Below are 23968 nucleotides of genomic sequence, written 5' to 3'. Positions count from 1 at the left end.
CTTAAAAATTCACTTTTGATTATCCCAAAGAACTTCTGTGTAAAAATAGAATAAGCAGCCCCCAAAATGACTCCCTTTGACCACCCACTAATCCCAGGCCCCTCCACAGACGCTATGAACAGACCCTTTCCTTTGTAATACCGGAGATATATGAATAATACTGGGAGGACCATTTTCCTTTTTAACCTCAATTATATCACATTGTACAAATAATTCTAACCCCTGCCTTGGGTTTGCAAACAACACATGTTCTGGGCGTTGTCATTGCCATTGTCTGTAGGAAGCAGACCTGCTTCCTCCTGTCACTACTACCCAGAATCTCATTCCACGGAGATGCCACAGTCCCACTGGCCTTTCTCACACAGGTAGACATGTAGACAGTCTGCAGAGTTTTGCCAAATCAAGCAATGCTGCCTTCTGGTGCACACGTGCTAGTGTTTCTATGAGCAGAGGCAAGTTGTGCGGCCGCCGGGCCACGGGGTCTGTGCACTTCAGTTTTCCCAGCTCCTGTGGCATGGTTGTACCCCCTCACGTCTCATTTCCCAGGCCTTGCCACATTGGGTATCGGCATCATCATCATCATCATCATCATCATCATTTTGCTAACTGATTGGTAAAAATGGTATTGCACTGCTTTAATTTACTTTTCCTTGATTACCAGTGAGATTGAGTGTCTTTCCTTTGTCCATATAACTTCCACCCCATCAACTGACTGTTCATCTCCCGTGCCCATTCTTCTGCTGCTGCTGTGCAGTAGACAGAGATGAAGGGACTTTTATTGTGATACTGTTGTGACTGATGTGGAGGGGTTCTGTCTCAATCCTAGATACCAGTCCTTATTACATTTTCTTCAACATTTCAAAATTAAAAAACATTGCCTTCAGAAGTCTCTAGCGCCAGAAATGGGTACAGACCCAGAAAAGGTTACTAACACAGCTAACTGCAGTACAGACACTCCAACGTGCTGCTTCTGTGGCTGGCTGAGCACTAGACGCTGAAAACTCCAGGAGGGAGGATGCATGGGACCAGCATGACCGGGGGTTTGACAGTAATCGTTACCAGGTGCCATTAACTGCTTTACAAAAGCAAGGCTCGTTCTCTCGCTAGCCAGTGAACCCTGACATTCAGACCATGAGATTAGAAGCAAAGAATAAATTAAAAGCATGTCCTCGCTGCCACATGGAAATGATGCACACAAGGGCAGAACTAATCATATTTTTTTAATGCTATAAGTGAATTATAAAAAAAAAGACAATGGATATTTTCAAACAACAGCTCAGATAAGGGCCTAATATCTAAAATATACAAAGAACTCACAAAACGCAACAGCAAACAAGCAAATAATCCAACAAAAAAATGGAAAGAAGACATGAACAGACATTTCTCCCAGGAAGAAATACAAATGGCCAACAGATATATGAAAAGATGCTTACTTTCACTAGCTATTAGAGAAATGCAAATCAAAACTACAATGAGATACCACCTCACACCTGTTAGACTAGCTATTATTAACAAGATAGGTAACAACAAGTGTTGGAGAGGTTGTGGAGAAAAAGGAACCCTCATTCACTGTTGGTGGGAATGTAAAGTAATACAACCATTATGGAAGAAAGTATGGTGGTTCCTCAAAAAAATTAAGAATAGAACTACCATACGACCCAGCAATCCCTCTACTGGGTATATACTCCAAAACTCAAAAACATCGGTACATAAAGACACATGCACCCCCATGTCCACCGCAGTATTGTTCACGGTGGCCAAGACATGGAAACAACCAAATGCCCGTCAATAGATGACTGGATAAAGAAGATGTGGCACATATACACTATGGAATACTATTCAGCCATAAGAAATGATGACATAGGATCATTTACCACAACATGGATGGACCTTGATTAACATTATACTGAGTGAATTAAGTAAATCAGAAAAAACTAAGAACTGTATGATTCCATACATAGGCAGGACACAAAATTGAGACTCACGGACAAGGACAAGAGTGTGGTGGTTATGGGGAGGGGGGAAGGAGAGGGAGAGGGAAGGGGTGGAGGGAGGGGAAGGACATATACAAAACCAAATAAAAGGTGACAGAAGACAATCTGACTTTGGGTGATGGGTATACAACATAATCAAATGTCAAAATGATCTGGAGATTTTTTATCTGAATCTATATATTCTAATTGATCAATGTGACCCTGTTAAAATTAATTGTCTAAATAAAATAAAAAAATAAAGACAATGGGCAAAACCGAGAAGGGAAGATTCCTAAGGCTCCCAGTGAAGTGGACCCATCACCTACTGTTAGAAGCACAGATAAGGACATATCTCTCACCCCAATGCTTCTTGAACATCTTTTCTTCCATGATTCTCTGAAATGTACTCCCCTAAATATCTCACCATCTTGAAATGGGAAGAGTCCAGGGCAATACACTGCTCAGTGGCTTGAATCTCCTCTTCTCATATGTATTCATTAAATCCTTATCTCCACTGTGCTCTGTCTCCCAACTCTCAACACCATAACCGTACAGCAGGAAGCAGTCACCTCTCCCAGAAAAGCAAATGCACCAACAACAGCTCTCCTCCCAAGGAGTCCAGGTGAACTTTTCCAATCCAGAGCTGGCTTGTGCCATGCTGGGAAAATGTACATCAATAAGTGGAACCTCAACAGACCCCTCCAATCTTCCTTGCTCAAGAGCAGTGTCACCTAATCTGCCTTGTTCCTATCTTCTAGTCTATTAAGTTAAAAGATAATAGAAGGGGGGGGGGGGCAGAGGAAGGAAACAGAGCACGGCGTACGTGACTCATTGTGTCAGGGTCCTGCAGTAGTTGCTGGCTCTCTGCCTGCTATTGTCAGTCTTTGGGGACATATTCTAGAATCATACCATTTGCAGGTAAATTCAAAAAAATAATAAAAAATTAATCAATAAATTAATGAATATTCCAAGCCCTTGGGATATAAGTGCTTCAGATAACAGATGTTCCCACATACCACTACCAAACTCACTGCATGATCATGTGGCAAAGGTGCCTCTTGCTTCATCTGAGAGCAGAGCCCATGGCCTGAAAGCATATCGTGTGGAAAGTAAAGGGTGACTTCAGGAAGTACAGGAATGATAGCATCACACTGCAGGAGACAGTGGTGCAGGCTGGTGTCACAAGAGAATAAAAATGACACCTACCTGACTCAACCTGTCAGGCTGATAGTCTGTCTGCTTTTCAAATTCATTATAACTTCCAATCATCCATCAATACTAGGTCAGAAAAAGACCTGGGAAGGAAATATTCATAAATAAAGGCTGCTTTTCTAGAATGTGTAATATTTAAGTGTAATAATTCCACTGTTCATGGAATCACAGCCAATTAACTTCTGATCTCAGGTTTGCCACATCCTCCCAAGTGACTTTTAGTAATTTATTTAACTTCATTGAAGTGAGGGCAACAACAGTACATACCTACCCCACCAGATTGGTGCCAGAATTAAATGCGATAGTCAAAGCCCTCAAAATGCTACCTCACCTGACAGTGTAAAGTTTAAGGCACACTTTGTAATGCTGAGTCAAGATCCTGTAACTCCTCTCAAATAATGACCTGAGACAGGATGTGACTGAGATTCAGGGTCAAAATCTGCAATTGGGGGTTGGGGCATCTGAGATCTGTAAAGTACACTGAGATAGTACTAAACCAAAGAGAATTTTGCTGATTTAAACTAATAGTTAATGGTGTCTCTGGACATTGAATGTATAAAACCTCAGACTCCAGACATCTTTCTTGTTAAGACACTTCTGAGAGCACAGTGGTGTTTCTGGAAATTGACATAGGAGGACACACCTCCAGAACCACCTGCCCTACAGTTCAATGTCACTTTTAGGTCAGAAGATTCCAGAAAAAAAATTGGCACACAAAGCCAAAAAGAAGTGTAGAATATAATAAATGGCTGGTATTTAATAATGAAATCAGAATGCTTAAGGCAATTATGAGAGATTTCCTTTAAGGCCGCTAATGAAATTGGAAGAGGAATATAAAACTATGTCCCAGCAGCAGTCTCTTGTTTGTGTTTGTCCTCTGATACAGAGGAAAACCTGTTTAAAATAACAACAAAACCAAGCTGAACAATTAGCTAGCCTCGTGCTCCCAAACTGGCTGATGATTATGAAGGGGAATTGGTTCAGGTCTTATGTTCTCTCCGCCTACCTAGCTAGGACCCCCTCCCAATCTGTCACACACACACCCAGGAAAATACAGGTGTGGCCAAAGCTGGTTTGAGTTCAGCCCCTCTCTGGCCAAGACACATCCAATCCTGTGTCTCAGCAGTGCACTCAAGAGGCTTGCAATAGCTCAGTTTGTGAGCCTGGGCAACCTTCCTGCTGTAAAGTTACTATCAATTCTGCTAGCTGCATCGTATTTTTTTTTTTTTATCTTTTGCAAATGATGCTTTAAACCTCCTTCTTAATGGGTATCTAATTCTTGAGATGATCCTTTTGTTTTCCTTCAGGCATTGGGTCCTTCCTCAAATATTGATTGAGTGCCAGCTGTGTGCCTACACCCCAGTTACAACACTGAACAACAGATGCAGTCCCTGCCTCGCAGAACTCACAGTCCTCAAGGGAGGTGGAGACTAAATATGCAACTATAAATGTAATCAACCTCTTTGTGTTGCAAGAGTATTGGACAAAATAATGCTCACAATAATAATAATGGTTACCCCAAATTGGGGCCATCTTTTACACCAGGCAGAATGCTAAATACTTCATATCGATAAACAAGCCCCTGGAAACCTGACTCCCTTACAGGAACAGCCGCATCATTTTAATAATGCAAAGAAGAACCCAAGACTCCGATGGGCTAAGTAAGAAATCTGCCCCTCGTCTCAGCACTACTAAGGAAAAAAGAGCCAGTATTTAAATCTGTGTTTTTCTACCTTCAGAAGACATGCTCTCAACAGCTAATATCTATCTCATTCAGAATGTTAATCAGCAAAAATAATCAGACACAATGAATCCTCTTTTATTTCCTTGTAATCAAAGAGCCATTATGACCAGACAAGAGCTGTCTGTGGCCCATCGTTCTCATGACCTGGGCTTCAGAAAACATTACTGCTGAGCTGTAAGTCCTCCTCCTCTCCCTCTCCACTGCTGCTCCTTCTAATCAGAACGACTTCTACATTTCAGCCAATCCCACATAAAAAAGGTTTTCATGGTGGCTTACGGTCTCAACCCTGTGGAGCCTTTTAGGATGAAAGACAAATAATGAATACATTTATATGCATGACATAATCACTCCAAAATAAGTCAGAGCAAAGGTTTCATTTGGTTCTGAATTTAACTATACAGCAAACTGAGCTTTGGAGTAAGACAAGTCATTTCAGTTCCAGTTAAGTTCTTAAAGTCACATACATGCACACATGCACATGTCCTTCTATATTATTCACAAGAATCCCTTTAAATCTAAAATGATAAAATTATTTATGGGACGGAGAGGTTTATGAATGATCCAATCAACCAATCTTTCCTTGAAGTTCCCTTTTTCAGTATTAAAATAGAAAGTTTATATCTATTTAGAGGGAAAAAGAAATAATTTTATTCTCAGAGATGTTTCCTTTGAGAGCTATGTCTGTACAAGTTGTTGGATTTTGTAAAAGAATGAGTGTACTCCAGATGAAAAGACAACTGTTCTCCTTTACTGTAAAAAAATCACAACGTCAGAGACTTAGTTCTAGATGAGGAAGGAAAGTCAAAACAGCCCCACTTCCTCATTTACTTGAGGGAACATGAGGTCTGAGAGGAAACACGACTTCTCCCAGGTCACTCAGATGTTGATCACCTGGCTACTAATGTAACACTGCAAGAAAGAAAATCATTTTTCCCCCTTCCGCTAATGACTACCAACATGGGAAAAGACTTGTTTTTCCCAAGGTTGTTTGTTTATTTTGATGTTGTTTTATTTTTCCATGAACAAGTAAAATGTAAATACTAGTATTTTCCATGAGAGGCTGACAGTCATGAGTTTTAAAGATATTCTAAAGAGTTGCTAATGTTAGAAGTTCACTTTCTGCTACATACTAAGATTCAGATATGACCTCGACTCACACCCATTTTTCCTGTCAAATTCTCATTCTCTGAGGCTGATTGAGTCTCTCTCCATATTAATATCTGTACTAGAAGAGGCTGCCCCTGCCGCAGACACACCACATCTGCAGCGCTGACTACCGAAGCTGGGAAGGTGGGTTGGAACCTACCCAAGAGGGGAACTCTGACTTGCTTGTTTCCCTGCTAATTTTTCTCCTTTCTAATTTTAAAGATGTTTTCTCTATAAACACATATCTGTTTAATAATATAATTTGACAACTATTCATTTAATATAATATTAAATGTAATTATCTTGTTCATAATTAATTCATATATTCATACATATGTAACTACATATTAAAAGACAGAAACATATCATTTGAATGATAAAAATTAGCAAATTCTTGAATTTATTACAAGTAACAACAAAAACCAACTGTTTCACTAAAAAGTTGCCATTATCATATGAAAATGTCTTTGATTATTACAGCAACAATTGAATCACTTCTGGTAAAGTGTAATTATTTCTAATTGAAATAAACAGATGACAACTTCAGGAATTACTAACCGTACACAATGCTGGTGGTCACCAACCAGCTGAGGATTTTAGTACTATGTCACCATTATCCAGTTTGATTAATTCTAACAAATATTTGCGGACATCTGACTAGTTGTCGTATGCCTACTCTCGTGGAATTTATGTTTTGCTGGAGAAGACAGAAAATGAACAAATCATATTGGGGGGGCTCAAAGAAGAGAAGGGAGGGAAACAGGAGCACAGGCGTGAGGGAAAGAGTTGGAAGTGGTTAACCCACACGTAATCTTGGGCAGGTTATATAGTGCTCTATGAGTACACGGAAGTTTGAGTTTTATTCTTAGACCTATTTGGTGTTCCTGTGTGTAGAGGACAAATCCAGTGGCCAAATGAGGGAGTGTTTTCCTTATTACATGTTTCCAATAATATCAGTAATCTGGTGTTTAATCATTTTTACTAAGTCACTGAATTATATTGAGATTTTTTTTTTAAATTCCATAGATATCTGGGTCAGAATTTACGATTCTAGAAAATTTCATTTTGAAGTATTTGATAGGCCTTTTGTATATAACCTATAGTAACTTTCATCATAAATTTATCCTTATAAGATTTTGTCCAGTGTAAAGTAAGATCAGTGATGTAAATTATAGATCTATGAGGCAACGTAACTTATTGATCTTTGGAGCCAGATAAACTTGTTTATGAATTCTGATTCATTCTATCCAATCTTGTATAACATTGTCATGGCAACAACAAACTACCTGGAGACCAGATGACATGCTCCAAGGGACCAAGGAAAGACAACAGCCCTGGTCAACAGACCAAAGGACTGAGGCCCTGTCCCTAGCCTTACTCAGATATTTATTAGCCAGTACAAATAATCCAAGGAAGCAGACAGCAGAAGTTTTTAGGAGGCAAAGTAAAGGACACAGAACATGCTGGCTCCTAATCTCTGTTTTGAGAGCTTAAACATTTCTGTTACTGAATCTTATCCTGCTGTTTTGCTGTTTTCAGTATGGGTCAGAGAGACCCCTGGACTCTTGTCCACTCAGGGCTTCTGCCCTAAGGCACCTTGCTGTCTCTAATTGTTGTCCTAACTCTGCGTATTTTCAGAGCATATCCCTATATAACATGATATATAACATCATGTGGCCTCTCCATCTTCAGTTTCTCCATGTGTAAAACAGAGATAATAACAGTCTATATGTCAGGGAACTGTGGGGAGAAGAATAAATGAAATCATGTCTGTGAAGCACTTAAGCCCCTGCCTATACTTAATGCATTTTTGATAATGTCACCTATTACCCTTACCATGGTTACCGTCATCTATCAGTATTCATTATCCAGCTAACAGAAATGTTCTAAAATTGTTAGTCACAAAAGAATTTTTAAATGAAAGAATTAGGGCTATCATATTAAAGGTGTGTGTGTGGAGCTAGTATATATTATAAAAGCCTGTATCACAAACTAACCTGAAAGCAGAAAAGGTACAAATTAATAAATCTGTGTACATAACAGGTACTTTAATAACAAACTTAAATTGTGATTAATAAATCTGTTACTGAGTTGTGCACTTTCTGGATCACCACTAGATTCAAGCTTTAATTTAAGAATTAAATAGCAGCTGGCAAATCCCTAGATCAGAAGATGCTTAGTGAAAAATCAGCAATGTAAAAGCATTTCCATTGCTGCCAAAATTTCTGCAGCAGAAAGATCCTGATGCAATTTCTGGGGTCTGCCAATGACCTCTGCAGTCAGCCATCTTAAGGTTTCTGGAAATGTTCCCTGGGACTCTGAATATTATGATTAACAGAACACTAAGTGTTTATCTAATGAATGTAGATATGCAAACACAGGCCTGGTGTCTCCATTCCAACCTGGCTGATGCCTAAAACACCAGAATCACACTGTATATGAAAACAATAAAACTGAACTTTAAACGTATTTGTTAATTGGAACATTTAATAAAGTTTGAATTTGTGGTCTTTATTGTGTTTGAAATACATTATTTAAAACAAATGTGTTTTAAACAAATATTTATTTAAAATAAGTATTCCCAGCTTTAAGAGAGCCCAACTGAGAAAATCCAAGAGTTAAAAGAATCACAAAAGAACAAATGACCTTTTTGTTAGGAAAGAACATGCTTTCTAAAGCAATAATTCAGAATTCTATAATCAGTATTGCCTATAAATTGAGGTACACATGGTCATGATAGAAAAACAAGGCTGTAACAAGAAAGACAAGGACAATAAGAAAGATACATGTGGGTTTTACTAGATTGTTCATTATTTATGAAATTATAGATAAACAGCCCAGAGTTTCTAAACTCACACCTGTTTAAAAAAGAGGATTGCAAATGTGGAAATGTACAGGCACATAAATATAACATTGGAAGGACAAAAAAATGTCATTATTTCCCTCTGGCCTAAAAAGTAAGATGAATATGCAAAGAAAATCAAATCAATTATCATTGCCATAAAGTTGCACTTCTGTCTTAAATTTGTTAATATTTATTAATACTTTTATCTGGATTTATAACAGGAAGATAATACTAATAAAATTAATCTGTTGAAATTATAGACTTTTGAGAACCTATGTTTACATTTCAAGAATCTACTTTAAAAATTCATTTTTCTCAGCCTGACCTGCGGTGGTGCGGTGGATAGAGCATCAACCCGAAATGCTGAGGTTGCTGTTTCAATACCATGTGCTTGCCTGTTCAAGGAACATATGGGAAGTAATTACGAGTTGACACTTCCTGCTCCTCATACCCCTTCTCTCTCTAAAATCAATAAATAAAATCTTTTTTAAAAAATCATCTTTCTCTTTCTTTCAGCTGGAAAATGGCATGTGGTTCTTTTGGAACAAAGAAGACAACGTACTGACAGCTTACGTGATGCAAAAGATCATATCTGGAGGCTGCTCTATTACATATGCTTCATCACTATTTTCTCTTTGTCTCTTTAATAACTGTTCTTAATACAAATTTAATTGGAGTCAATAAAATTGGTATCTTTAGAATATCTATTTCTTGGATGAAATGATACTAAGTTACAATGAGGAAATTTATAAAAATCAGATATAATCACAATGTCCTTGATATAACAAAAATTTACTAGGCATATGAAAAAGCAAAAGAATAAAATTTAAAAAGTTATTTCAAAATAAAAAATTAATACAGAAATAAGCCAGATGCTGAAATTAGCAGAAAAGGAATTTAAAACAACAATCATAGATATGTTTAAGGAGTTAAAAGAAAACATGTATATAACTGGTGCACAAATGGAGAATTTCAGTAGGAAATGGAGAGTATAAAAATTGAATAAAAATTCTAGATCAAAAAGTACAATACATATAAAATAAATTATTGACTGGATGTGTTTAACAACAGATTAGATACTATAAAAGAAGGGGTTAATGAACTTGGAGACCAATTAATAGGACATAGATCTGTGAGACAATACTAAGCTATGTGATATAGATGTGACTTAAGCTTCAGAAGAAAATATAAAAAGAATGGGACAAGTAAAATTTTGAGGATATAATCATTAAATATTTTTCAAGTATGGTGAGAATATTCAAGAGGCAAATTCCAACCAGAACAAGTACAAAGAAAATCACATCTACGAACATCTTTAACTTATAGTATATGGTATACTGGAAATCAAAGATAAGGAGAAAAATCTTGAAAGCAGTAGAGAAAAATGACTCATTGTATTCAAGAAACAAAGATAAGAATGATGGCTGACAATTCATCAGAAGCATTAAAGCTCAGAAGAGAATGGGATTATATCATCAAAGTGCTAAAAGAAAAAATTAATTGCCAGGTAAAAATTCCATATCCAGCAAAATTATCCTTCAGAAATGAAAGTGAAATATAGCTATTTTTAGATAAACAAAAGATGAAAGACACTTTTGCTACTGGACCTGCAATGCAAAAATGCTGAAAGAGGTTCTTCAGGCTGAAGAAAAATGATAACAGATGGAAATTCTAATCTATAGGAAGAGATGAACAGTGCCAGAAATGATAAATATGTGGTTAAATATATCACTATTTTATAATATTTAATTTCTATAATATGACCATTTAAAGCAAAACAAAACAAAATAAATATTACATTTTACTATAATGTTTATAGCACATAAAGAAGTAAAAAATATGACAATACCAGGCCCTGGCCCGTTGGCTCAGCGGTAGAGCATCAGCCTGGCGTGTGGGGGACCCGGGTTCGATTTCTGGCCAGGGCACATAGGAGAAGCGCCCATTTGCTTCTCCACCCCCACCCCATCCTTCCTCTCTGTCTCTCTCTTCCCCTCCCGCAGCCAAGGCTCCATTGGAGCAAAGATGGCCCGGGTGCTGGGGATGGCTCCTTGGCCTCTGCCCCAGGCACTAGAGTGGCTCTGGTCGCGGCAAAGTGACGCCCCAGAGGGGCAGAGCATCGCCCCCTGGTGGGCAGAGCGTCGCCCCTGGTGGGCGTGCCGGGTGGATCCCGGTTGGGCGCATGCGGGAGTCTGTCTGACTGTCTCTCCCCGTTTCCAGCTTCAGAAAAAAAATATATATATATGACAATACCACAAAGGATGGCAGTGGATAGAATTACACTGCTGTGAAGTTCTTGTTTCAGGTGAAATGGTTCTTCACACACTAAATTAAGTCTACATATACTATATACTTAAGTTAGAAATATTTATTGTAATCCTTAAAGTAACAACTAAAGTAACATATTTTAAAAAAATAGATTAGCACCAAAAGGTTGATTGGCTCCAAAAGAAAAAAAAAAAATGATCCAGATCATAAATACTTGAGAGTTTGCAGATCACACGGTTCTAGTCACAACTATTTGATTTTCCCATTGCAGCTCAAAAGCAGCAAGGAACAAGATGTAAATAAATGGGCATGGCATTATTCCAATAAAAGCCCATTTACAATATCAGGTAGTGAACTGGATTTGCCATAGTTGGCAAACTCCCTCTTCTAGAGCAAGACTGAATTCAAGTGTACTATCCATATAGTTACTTGATATGATTCTTTGCCCATATACTACATCCACTATGTGTTGTAAAAATATTAAATAAAAGAGTCTGTGGTGTATCCTAAAAATAAACTAAAACAAAAATAAAAAGGTAGATTAGAACTTCCCTGGAGGAAAAGAGTCACCTCTCAGTTTGTGGAAGTTCCATAACCTAAAAGAAGACCTAACTTGTACTGAGTTCTAAATAAAAGTTACATTAAGCAACAAAGAAACACATAAATAAAATTAACATAGAAAGCAATAAGCATCATTAAAGGCAAAATTAAAGTATCATTAGAGATGATCAAGATTATTATGTAGAAAGTAGATTAAAATAATTTTAATTTTTAATTAAATTTAAATTAAATAATTTTAATTTTTCACATCATCTAGAAATAAAGATATGATAGGTTCCCTGTGTCTGAGGAAATTTCTTCTAACTGTGGTGGAGGTGAGCCTAGACTCTCCACTCAGTCAAGGCACACTCTTTGGGGATTTGCTCCCAAGGTCCCTTTAACTCCCAGACTAGGAGAGGTCTCCTGTCAAGCACTGTAATAATACCCTATGCTTCTCTTTTATGTCATTTACCATGATTAAGATTTAATAATTATCTAAGTCAACAAGTCTTTAATATCTGTTTCTCCCATTAGATGATGAGCTCCATGAGAACAAAGAGCATCTGCCTGGGTCATGGTCATATCCACAGCACAGTGCTGACCATGGGAGGTCAATGATAACACTTGGTTAAATGAATTACAGCACATGAGATGGAAGAGATCTTAGAAATTATCTAGATATGACAAGTATGTCACTTTACATATAAGCAAAGAGACTACAGCAACAGATCGTTGAGCATGTAGACAGTCCAACTGGGAATGGAACTACTGCTAAAACCTAAACATTCAGTCCACGAGGCCAAAGCTTTGTCTGTTGGATTAAGCTGAGGCTCTAGCCACTGCCCCATCCTGACTCTCATATGAACAAAAGTCAGTGTCATGACCTTAACATGTGACCTCCAAACAAGCAATTAATATAAACCTCAAGTCATGACATTAGCATTATGAAAAGTTAAAATGTTCTAGTCAAATGAGCAAAAGTGATAGTGTTTATGTCTATGTGTGTAACAACTGAAAAATGACTTTGATTTTAAAATGCTCATACTTAAAAGTTTCCTCAGAAACTATTTACACATTAGTCTTGTGAATTAAATCACAAGTGGTGAGTCCTAAGAACTTCTACTGTAAGATCTTAAAACACAGAGGACCAACTGCAACCCCCTGCCAAGCTGATAAAAAGAAAAAAATGAAAAACAATAGGCATGCTCTGATAAGTTAGATCAGAAAATAAGACAGTGATTGTAATATAAAGAGTGAAAATTTTCTTCTCTTTTCATTTATTTCTCTGATAGAGGTGACCCCTATATTTCTTGTTTACTGCACAAAGTCAATTAGCTATCTCTATAGAATCACCACTCAGCGGTCAGAGTTAGTAACTGTGTGGTGCCAGGTGGGTGCTGGAAATATCGGGGGCTCACTTTGTAAAGCATGTGATTGTCTAACCTCTATGCTGTACACCTGAAACTAACACAAAATAATATTGAAAGTAAAAAAAACATCATATCTAATTCTGGGGCCTGGGTCCTCTGTGTTCCATCCCCGTCCCTTAGCAAGGAGTTCAACACCTCACTCAGTCAAAAAGAACAAGGATGGTTCAGGCCTGGACAGGAACATAGGAGAAGCTCCGTGAGGCCAGTCCTTTCCCCACTGAGGGGCACTCCTCCCCGCCCAGCCTCTGCTCTAGCTCACCACAGTCTCTGCCCAGAGCAAAGCCTCACTCTACAGCAGGGAAACACTGCCAGGGAAAGCATAGCTCAGCCCAGCTGTGTGTCCTGCACTGCCCTCCCCAGTCACTCCCAGGAAAGGCTTTCTTCTCCCAGTGGACGGTGTCAGGGGTTCTAAAGCAGACGCTCTGGGTCCTGAGCCTCCCCTCCTCTGCTCCGGTGTCTTTCACTGGCCTCCTTCACCGCAAACTGCTCACTGCAATAGGCAGCAATGAAGAGAGCAAGGAGCTGGCCCAGCAGTGGCACTGGCCCTCCCAGCTTTGAGAGAGTCTCATCAGAGGCCTGCATATCCTTTCACTCCACACCCCTCACTCACCTCAACTGATATCAGACCCCTGCGCCGGCAAGATGGGCGACCACAGCTTGCTGCTGACCAGGACACTACAGCTCCCGGGGCCGACCACTCTCACACTTTTGTCATCCCTCTGAATGTCACCAGGCCCCCCATTTTTTCCATCAGTTACAAAAATATATATATTATAGAAAACTGTAATGGAAAAGCCTTCTTCAGAATACACAATTCAAAACCGCAATTTTTTTTCTACTATGTACCACCTCTGTGCAATTAGCATTTATTTAAGATTTCAAAATAAATCTATTTGTGCTTCAAAGATAAGCAAGTACTTAGTAAACTATCAAAAAGACTTTTTTTTCTTTGTTGCTGATAAAAAAAAAAAAACCCAAAAAGAAAGAGTAAGAGGCCCTGGCAGGTTGGCCCAGCATGTAGAAGTCCCAGGTTCAATTACCCATCAGGGCACAGGAGAAGAGATCGTTTGCTTCTCCACCCCCCTCCCCCCTTTCTCTCTCTCTTCCCCTCCTGCAGCCATGGCTCAACTGGTTTAAGCAAGTTGTCCACAGGTGCTAAGGATGGCTTCATGGCCTCATCTTAGGTGCTAAAATAGCTTAGTTGCTGAGCAGCAGAGCAGCAGCCTCAGATAGATAAAGCATCACCCCATAGTGGACTTCCTGGGTGGGTCCCAGTCAGGGTGCATGCAAGGAGTCTGTCTCTCTGCCTCCTCACCTCTCACTTAACGAAAAAAAAAAGGAGTAAGTAAGAGGGGGAAGATATTCAGTCTGAGTTATACTACACGTGTAGACCTAGTTTTTCATCAGTAGATAGAATAATCAGGGCGAGGGTCCACCCCTACCACCCTGCCCCCGGCCCAGTTAGGTGTTGTCATCAAAACAATAAGAGGAAAGCACTATACTCACATATGATAATTTAGAAAGTTTTTATGCTCTGTTTTTATAATAATCGTTAATCTTTTATTATGTAATAATCATAATCATTCATTATAATCACATGTGCTTTACATTAAAAACCTATGCTAATTCAAAACATAAAATAAAAAAGGGAAGATATCATTTTAGCAATACCTCTGTTTACATCAACTATAACTGAAAATTGCCCTAATGGAGGAGCTACCAGGGAATCAAGAACAAAACCCAGAGAAGGCCATTCTAGAATACATCTAGGCCATCACAGAGGGGGACCAGCCAGAAGGCTGCGGTAACACCAGTAGCCACAGAAAGCGTCCCAGCCTGTGAGGACCAGGCTGTCTGTTCCTCTCAAAGGACACTGTTCACACAAGATTCCCCTTCAAGGGCTGTAGTTTGCCTTTTGCCCAGTACAGTTTTTGCTAGAAACTAACAATGTAATGTCATATTTAAGGACCTCACTGAAGAGACTGCCAACGTCAAGGCCATAAACCCCTGGGGAAAGAGTTAAGCCTCTGAAAGGGGCAACAAAAAATAAAGTTCTGACAGTAAAGGTGGCATAACTTTATTGTGATTACTTTTGATGATTCCACCAGTGAGAATCACATTCTTTACTTCTCAAGCACATGATGGTGCAATGGCATAGAAACTCCGCTGAAGTAAAAGAACAGCCAGACCCATCACCTCTCTGCTCTTTTGGGAACAGGGGTGCTAAGACCATATAACTTGAAGCTACACAGTTTAGGAAATTTCACAAAAACTTTTTTTTCCTAAAAGAGGCCCTGGCCGGTTGGTTCAGTGGTAGAGCGTCGGCCTGGCGTGCAGGAGTCCCGGGTTCGATTCCTGGCCAGGGCACACAGGAGAAGCGCCCATCTGCTTCTCCACCCCTCCCTCTCTCCTTCCTCTCTGTCTCTCTCTTCCCCTCCTGCAGCCAGGGCTTCATTGGAGCAAAGTTGGCCCGGGCACTGAGGATGGCTCTGTGGCCTCTGCCTCAAGCGCTAGAAGGCTCTGGTTGCAACAGAGCAACGCCCCAGATGGGCAGAGCATCGCCCCCTGGTGGGCATGCCAGGTGGATCCCGGTCGGGCACATGCGGGAGTCTGTCTGACTGCCTCCCTGTTTCCATCTTCAGAAAAATACAAAAAAACAACAACAACAAAAACCCACTTTTTTTTCCTAAAAGAAAAAAGGCTCCCAGCTCCCTCTGCTCTTCCTGAGCTAAGAATGCAGAGACCTCCTCAGCATTATTTCATGGTGAGCAGATGGTCATCTGGAATTTTTTTGATAAAAAACAACCCACTGACAGGGGTTGCCAAGAGGTCAGTGGAACCCAGATTAACAATTGATCAGCTCTAATGGACCACTGTAGCAATAAACTCCAAGCCCATACACAGACCTGCTACCCCAGTAATAGCTCTTAACAGACTTGTGCTTAATAGCACCGACGCTTTGCAGCTTCAGAACCTTCATCCAAGCAGACAGGCATTCTTCAGTGCACATCCATCCTCCGGAAGGCCTCTCTTTCACAGGTGTCCACAGGAGAAATCTTACTCTGAGCCAGAGAAGATTTCACGAAGGTCTAAGGTCCAGGTAGTGAATGATACTCTGTTATACTGACAGATTATTACAACATCCACCCTTGTGTTCAGACCACAACTGTGGCCTCTGGTATTTCTTGTGTACAATACAGGCACCTTGGGAGGAAAAAACAGGCTCCCTATCCTTGTTCCCAAGACAACAAAAGCTGTAACACTCCAGAGACTCATTTTCTTGTCCTCTATTTTATTTTTCAAGAGATGCCAATGCTGCGTTTGTGTTTTCAGCATCACATCTGACAAGGAATCCCTTGTGCTACACCAGGATTTTATTGTAAAGCTTCAATAATAGAAAGGAAGTCAGAACACTCTTGGAAGATAACAGCTCCCGACAAACAAAAGAGAGCAGCTCTAAGTTAGCTGAACTAAACCACAGGACATTTTTCCTCTGCTGAACAATAAAAATCCCCAAAAGTCATTAAAGCATTCCCTCTCTGTCCACCTACCTTTACTAGACTATTGATCTCAGAATACGACCTCAGAATAAAATTGACAATACGAGCCATAAATACCAGATTTTCCAAAATAATCCTGACTTCCAAGAACCTTTTCTTGCTTTCCTGCAAACCCACTGCTTCCAATTGGACCAATAGATCCAAATGTTTAGTCTAGAAAAACCCATGAACAGGAACATTCTCTTACATAAACACAATACAAGAATCAAAATCAGGAAATTCAACACTGATGTAATATTGTTATCTAATGCACAGTTGACATTCAAGCCTTTGTTCCTGGTTCAGAATCCAGTTTAAGATCACACGTTGCATTCAGTTGTCATGTGTCTTTAATGTCCTTTAGTCTGGAACAAGTCCTCAATGATTCTTTGTCTTTCTTGACCTTGACATTTTTGAGGAGCCCAGCCAGTTACTTTGTGAAATGTTCCTTAATCCATATTCCTCTGATGTTTTATCACGATTAGATTCAGATTACACATTTTGGACACAACGTGAGAATTCTACGTAAGCGACATTCCATTCATCCTGGTCAGCACATCTGGAGGCTCTTGATGTCATTTGCCTCATCACTGATGATGTTAACTTTGATGACCTGTTCAAGATCGTGTCCGCCTGTTTTTTCCATAAGAGCTGCTATTTTCTCCTTCGTAATTAATAAGTAATTTGAGGGTGAGTGCTGTAAGATTGTCAATGTTCATCAAACTTCCACTTGCTAGTTTTAGCATTCATCGAAGATTCTTGTCTGAATCTGTTCATACCATCATTTTCTAACATTATCATTTCTTCTATATTTATTAGTTGGCATGCCACTGTGAGAGTTTCCCTTCTCTTTTACTTATGTATGTATTTATCCTTTTATATATCTGTTTATTTATCAGAGTGGACTCATGGATTCTTATTCTACTCAATGTTATACTCTAAGTAGAGTTTCTGTCATTTAGTACCAGAATTCCTGAAAAGGCCTCAGGAACTCCTGAGGACGAGAAGACAATTTCCCTTGGCAACACATTCAAGAGGTCCTTACAATCGTCTCACAGACATGCTTCCTCATGCTTCCATTAAATCCCTCCGGCCCACTCTAGGAAATCCAAACCCTGAAGAGGAGGCCAAAGTTAAATGTGACCAGTAAATGGCTGCTGGATCTTCCTGGTGCCATCACACGCTTGTGGTTATAGGAAGGCAAGATGCTTCTTGCTACATTCATCTGACTACTGTGCTCCTTCTCTTGTGACGCTGCTCATCATTCCTCGCCCAATGTTACCAACAGTGCCTAGAACGTCTCCACCTCCCCCAGCAACTTCTTGTGCTTGGCTATATTCCTGGCTCTATTTGCTTCATATGTTAGTAACTAAGCCTGAAGATGACCCCTCGATGGGAGGTTTGATATTTTCTGCTTCCCCTTCATCTAGATCTATTCTTCACCCTTCTCCACCCAGTGCCATGCCTTGGAAGGCTGAAAGAAATCAACTACACCAACAGTTAGGTTCAGCCAATGTTGGGTATCAGCAATAAATCAGAGGCTAGAGATTGTTTTTAGGGTACTTCCCCAAAAAACTTCCAGATCACCGTCACTGCACCCCTTTGTCAAGTGGCTTTTGGAAACTATTCTGTCTCCTGGCTCCTCCAGGCCAGAAGTGTGGCTTGCCCTGGGGTATGACTCTATCACTTGTTGGTTTCATTTACCACACATTTGTAAATATTCCCTTCATTAATCCTTTGAGAGTAGTACCAACGTTCATGCGCATCCTCACTCAAGGGGTTAACGTAAAACTCACTATTCAAAGGGTTAAACTTGTCTCAATTACCCTATATGAGTGTTCATTCTTTTATCCACAAAGCAAAAAAAAAAATATATATATATAGATAGTGATGATGACAAGAGGTACATCCACAGGACAGAGATACAGCCAAAGATTATCTTAGATATCACTATCTTTTTTGTGCTTCAAGATTTATATCTGTCGGCCTGACCTGTGGTGGCGTAGTGGATAAAGCGTCAACCTGGAAATGCTGAGGTCGCCGGTTCGAAACCCTGGGCCTACCTGGTCAAGGCACATATGGGAGTTGATGCTTCCAGCTCCTCCCCACCTTCTCTTTCTCTCTCTCTCTCTTCTCTCTCTCCCTCTCTGTCTCTTTCTCTCCCTTTCTCTCTCCTCTCTAAAATGAATAAAATAAATTAAAAAAAAAAAGAAATCTTTAAAAAAAAAAAAAAAAAAAGATTTATATCTGTCTTTAACTTTTCCCTATAAATAAAAACATAGTAAAACTAATACTGTTTCCTAATGGTGACTACATGCCACTAAGAGCACAGACTTAAAAATTAAGATTCACTCAGTTTTTCTAGTAGTTAGAAAAAGCCACAGACCTCAAAATGACAATACAGATAAAATTTCCTTCAAGAGGGACCCAAAGGAACCTCCAAGAATTATTCAACCCACTTGTTGCCTTTTATTAGGTTTTCTCTATACAAGACAACATCAAAAGCCTTGTCAGATACAGGTGTAACATGATTAGGTATGAGATCTACTACAAGAAATTTATTTAAGTAGATGTTCAAATCCCACATCTGCAAATGATTTAATTTTGAGCCAGTTTGCTCAGTGGATAGAGCATCGGCTTGGCATATGGACATCCCAGGTTCAATCCTCTATCAGGGCACACAAGAGAAGTGACCACCTGCTCCTCACCCCCTTCCTCTCCCCCTTCTCTCCCTCTTCCCCTCCCACAGTCAGTGGCTTGATTGGTACGAGCCTTGGCCCTGGGTGCTGAGGATAGCCTGGTTGGTCAGGCTCAGGTCTAAAAAAAATAGCTCAATGAATTTGAGCATCAGCCCCAGATGGCAGTGCCTGAGTGGATCCCAGTCAGGGTGCATGCAGGAGTCTGTCTCATTATCTCCCCTCCTCTCACTTAAAAATAAATAAATAAATAAATAAATAACGTTAGATTCATCACCACATTGCTCTCAATCATTTAAAATGCACCAAAGGAAGTGTCTCTACTCTGCTATCTATCTTATCAATAACCATTACATGCTCTGGTGATTATTGTCAGTTGACTAATTACCCCAGAACTGGAGAGGAATTCATCAAAATCTGGTTATATTCATGACATGTGTTATTATCACCCATTGCAACTATCACAGTGGAAAATGGTGGAGGACCACTATCTGGTCTTATCAAAAAAATAGGCACATTTCTTCCAACTCCGGATCATCCTCTAAAAACCCTTCATTCCCAACCACTGAAACCGGTATTCCTGGTACACCTAGTGTTTCTCCTTTGGCAGCAAACCGAGAAAATGATTTAACTCAAACCAGAATCAGTTACCTGCAAGTCTGCATCGAATTCATGTTTCAGGTGTGCTTCTTCAGCAGCCTCCACCAGACGCTGGAAAGAGAGAAAGCAATGAGAAGGATTACATTTCAACAATGTGGACCCCATTTCAACAACGTGAAAAGACTGAGCTTTCTCCATTGCCTCCAAATGATTATATCATGGCATGTTCATTGTGACTGCTGCTCCCGCTCCCATAAAAATAGTAATATCAGTGTCAAAATCTAGTTTTTGCCTTCAACATTCAACTATAATTATTCTAATAAATATTTATTGTTATGTGTGTATAAAGGCACACATGTTGCATCCATATTTGTAACAATTCAAAGACACTCGCCCTTGAGGCCTGATACGGACTGCACTAGAGAAGTCATTCCTTAGGTAGAGAAGGGCTTTAGAGAAAATTTATTGAGCTGAATTGAGTACAACTTTAAGTGGGCTAACTTCCCCAATGGTTTGGAAAATACTACTTATTTTAATTGCCTGCATCATTCAAGGTCAATTCTTTCTGCACTCAGTTCTAGTATGTAATTATTAGGTGACAGTTATTTGAATGTTATGGTACATCAATGCCATTTTGACAATCTGCATCCCAATAATAAAATCACTTAAATTAAATCAATAAGCAGTACCTATAAAATACACAATTATTCTTCTTAGCCAACTATATTCAACTAATTCATATTCTTATGAAAACAATATAATGAAATCCCATTTAACAATTACTCAGCAACTAAAATCATTTTACTTTAATTTGAATTTGCCAAGAAGTTATTTCTCACTATGAAAATATGGGTTAGAACAGTGACTTTCAAGCTTTTTACCTTTGGGGACTGGTGAAAATAGGAGAATTATTTTGGGGACCACTGACGCAGAAATTACTCTGGAACATAAGCAAATTTGACTAAGATCATTGGATCAATATCTTCATACAACATCAGGGTGGTTAACTCTTTAGTGGACTAATACAAATTTTCTGGTGGACTGGTCCCAGACCAGCAGTTGAAAAACACTAGGTTAGAAGATATTGCAGAAACCTCATTTAGTTAAATAAGAGTCCACTGAGATTTCATTGAACTAAGCAAAACCTTTAGATCCAAATAAAAATTTAACAATTTCTGTTCTTCCTATGGTTAATCTTTGTAGCCTATGCTGCCTTTAACTTGTTTTTTCTTCACACAATACAGACCTGAATTTAAAAAGCCATGTTTCAAAAAATGATGATATTAGTATTAATCTCTAAATGATTGCAAACTCACAGAGAAATGTTCTATGAATAATTATTAAATTGGACATTGAAATGAAGAGGCTGAATCCCCTGGTGTAACTTTAGGCTCTATTGTAGAGCATCAAAGCCCCCATCTCCATGAGGGTGTACAAAGAAAGAGATAGACCAGCCAGAGACAGTGCTGTCTACACACAAAAACCTGGGTGGGCTGGTACATCTGGCTCCCCACACTCCCTTCTCATAGTCAGGAAGGGGCTTTTCCTTCTCTGGCCAAAGAATTGACCTCAGGAAACATGGCAGGGCCAGAGACAGAAGACCCAGTTCTAATTCTAGCCATGATGCAACCCATTAGAGTTGTGAGACCTTGGGCAAGTCCCTTCCCCTCTCTGGGCCTAGTTTCTTCATCCCAAGGTCATGAAGAGGTGACCATAGAGAGCTGGTTCTCAAAGTGTAGCCCCCTATTGGCAGCAATCGTTTTGCCTGAGAACTTGTTAGAAATGCACATTCTCAGGCCCCACCCCAGACCTGCAGAGTCTGAAGTTTTCCAATTGATTGTGACATTCCAACACTTTGAGAACCACTGGCTAAAAACACCTGCTTATCTCATACCTTCCCACAGCTCTGATGCCCTGTTTAATGAGCTCCACCAATCCTCCAAGGTTTCTCAACTCTCATTTAACTTTTTAAAATCTGTGTACATATGTATTTTTACTATAAGACATAAAATATTTTACAGAAGAGAGCATAACATGGAGAGAATGAGAAACAGAGAAAAAGAAAAAGAAGAGATACTATCTATGTAGATTGGATATGTTGGCCCCAAGCTCACATTGGGTCAGCTTTCAATGGGTCATGGTCTTCTTGGAATCATCCCAGTCAATGAAGCTTGTCAGGGATCACAAGACCCAATTTATAAATGTATCGGTGTGACCCAGACAGATGAGTGACAGGCAGTGATGTTACAAATCAATTTGTTTGTGAGAGCTTATTCTCTTAATCTTTGTAATAGATTTAAAATTTGTATTCATGTTTCATAAAATCAGTTATATATTGAGTGTGTACAAATATTACACTTGTCTGAACAGTTACATTATCAAAAAAGTCATGCCTTTTGATTATGTATTTACTTAAACACATAGAAGTTGTTTTTTCATGGTGTCTAAGCATTCTGAGAATCCAGAAATGTCAATGAAATGTATAAATGATCAAAAGATAGGAACAAACTAATCTCACAATGATCAAGATAGATAATATTGGGGAAAAAGTGAAGAATCGGAAATTCACAAAAACACAAAAGCAGTGTAGGATCACAAATAAGAGAAGAAGGAAATGATAGGCAAACTGAAATTATTATCAAAGAGTATAGCATAAAATGCATTTTCTTTATATTAGTGTGTATGTATATCATACATACCATATAACATGTCCAAATATAACATAACATGAAATGTATTTCAACCACAAATGCTACAATGCAAGACACAGGGCATGGCAATGCAAGGTAACACACTGGAAACAGTTTAATAACATTGTACTAATTACTGAGATTAGCCAGAACACTGTTTCTGTGTGTTGCAGTGAGTACATGGGAATCTGAACCTCTCTGGCCAGTTTTTTTTTTTTTTTCCTGAAGCTAGAAACTGGGAGAGACAGCCAGACAGACTCCGGCATGTGCTCGACCGGGATCCACCCGGCATGCCCACCAGGGGGCGATGCTCTGCCCACCAGGGGGCGATGCTCTGCCCCTCTGGGGCGTCGTTCTGTTGCGACCAGAGCCACTCTAGCGCCTGGGGCAGAGGCCAAGGAGCCATCCCCAGCGCCTGGGACTGGCCAGTTTTTAATGATCATTTTCAAGTTAGAGTTGCTGCATGTTTTTTTAACTTATCTCACACACTCATTTCCATGAAGATATTTCCCATCATGCTCACTATAAAGCTTTAGGGGGAAAATTTTTCAGAAAAAAACTACACATAATAGTTGTCTCATGTGCAACAAATAAGGACTTTGGAACAGAGCTCTTTGAAAAGATATACCCTTCCTGCAATCAACTATGGGTTATCCCAACCTGCTCTCTGAAGCCATTGGGAGATAGGCTTAAGAGAATTCAGACACCCTCAAGAATAGACCCAGCCATTATGCACAATGGCAATGACAAGCAGTACATCAAGAACTATGTACCTTTTGAAAAGAACAAAGGATAGTTGATCTTTCCTCTGAAACAGTCTTATAAAGATAAATGAGTTAAAAGAAATAGTCTCTAGGAAGAAAACCATGTGCCATAAATTGGCCTAAAACAGAGACCTGGGGACAGAAGTTCCTACTGTTAATAAAACAAAAAATAAATTGAATTACCATTTTAAAAAAATTAAGACAACTCCACTTTCAACTCTGATGCTTGCCAGTAAAAAATAACAGCCTGCAACGTGTCTTTCCTGTACAAATATCCCTATCATCTAATTCAAATTAAGTATGTTTTAAAAAATGTTTGATTATCACTTGCAGGTTAGAAAAATCAATTTAAACATGCTAATATTTTAGTAATTATATAAAAAATGGCCACTGAGCCTGAGGAAAACTGTTACTCTATTATAATCTATTAGAAAGGCAATGTGCTTTTAATAATAAGTTAATTTTCTCTTGCATGAATTCTCCTTTTGGATCTTCAGACAGCTTATAGAATTGTGACTGTG

At 39.2% G+C, this 23968-nt stretch overlaps 1 protein-coding gene across 2 annotated transcripts in view; it reads right to left on the bottom strand.

Moving 5' to 3' along the window:
* Positions 1 to 23968, bottom strand: part of CACNA2D3 (calcium voltage-gated channel auxiliary subunit alpha2delta 3) — a 1028076-nt gene that overhangs the window by 698140 nt on the left and 305968 nt on the right. For both annotated transcript variants that reach the window (XM_066350330.1, XM_066350329.1), the window contains exon 4: positions 20045 to 20104. In XM_066350330.1, coding sequence (XP_066206427.1) covers positions 20045 to 20104 — 60 coding nt within the window. The remainder of the gene's footprint in view (positions 1 to 20044; positions 20105 to 23968) is intronic.

Source organism: Saccopteryx leptura, chromosome 10, assembly GCF_036850995.1.
Source record: "Saccopteryx leptura isolate mSacLep1 chromosome 10, mSacLep1_pri_phased_curated, whole genome shotgun sequence".
In the NCBI taxonomy this organism is placed as follows: domain Eukaryota; kingdom Metazoa; phylum Chordata; class Mammalia; order Chiroptera; family Emballonuridae; genus Saccopteryx; species Saccopteryx leptura.
This window is presented reverse-complemented; position numbering and strand designations above follow the sequence as displayed.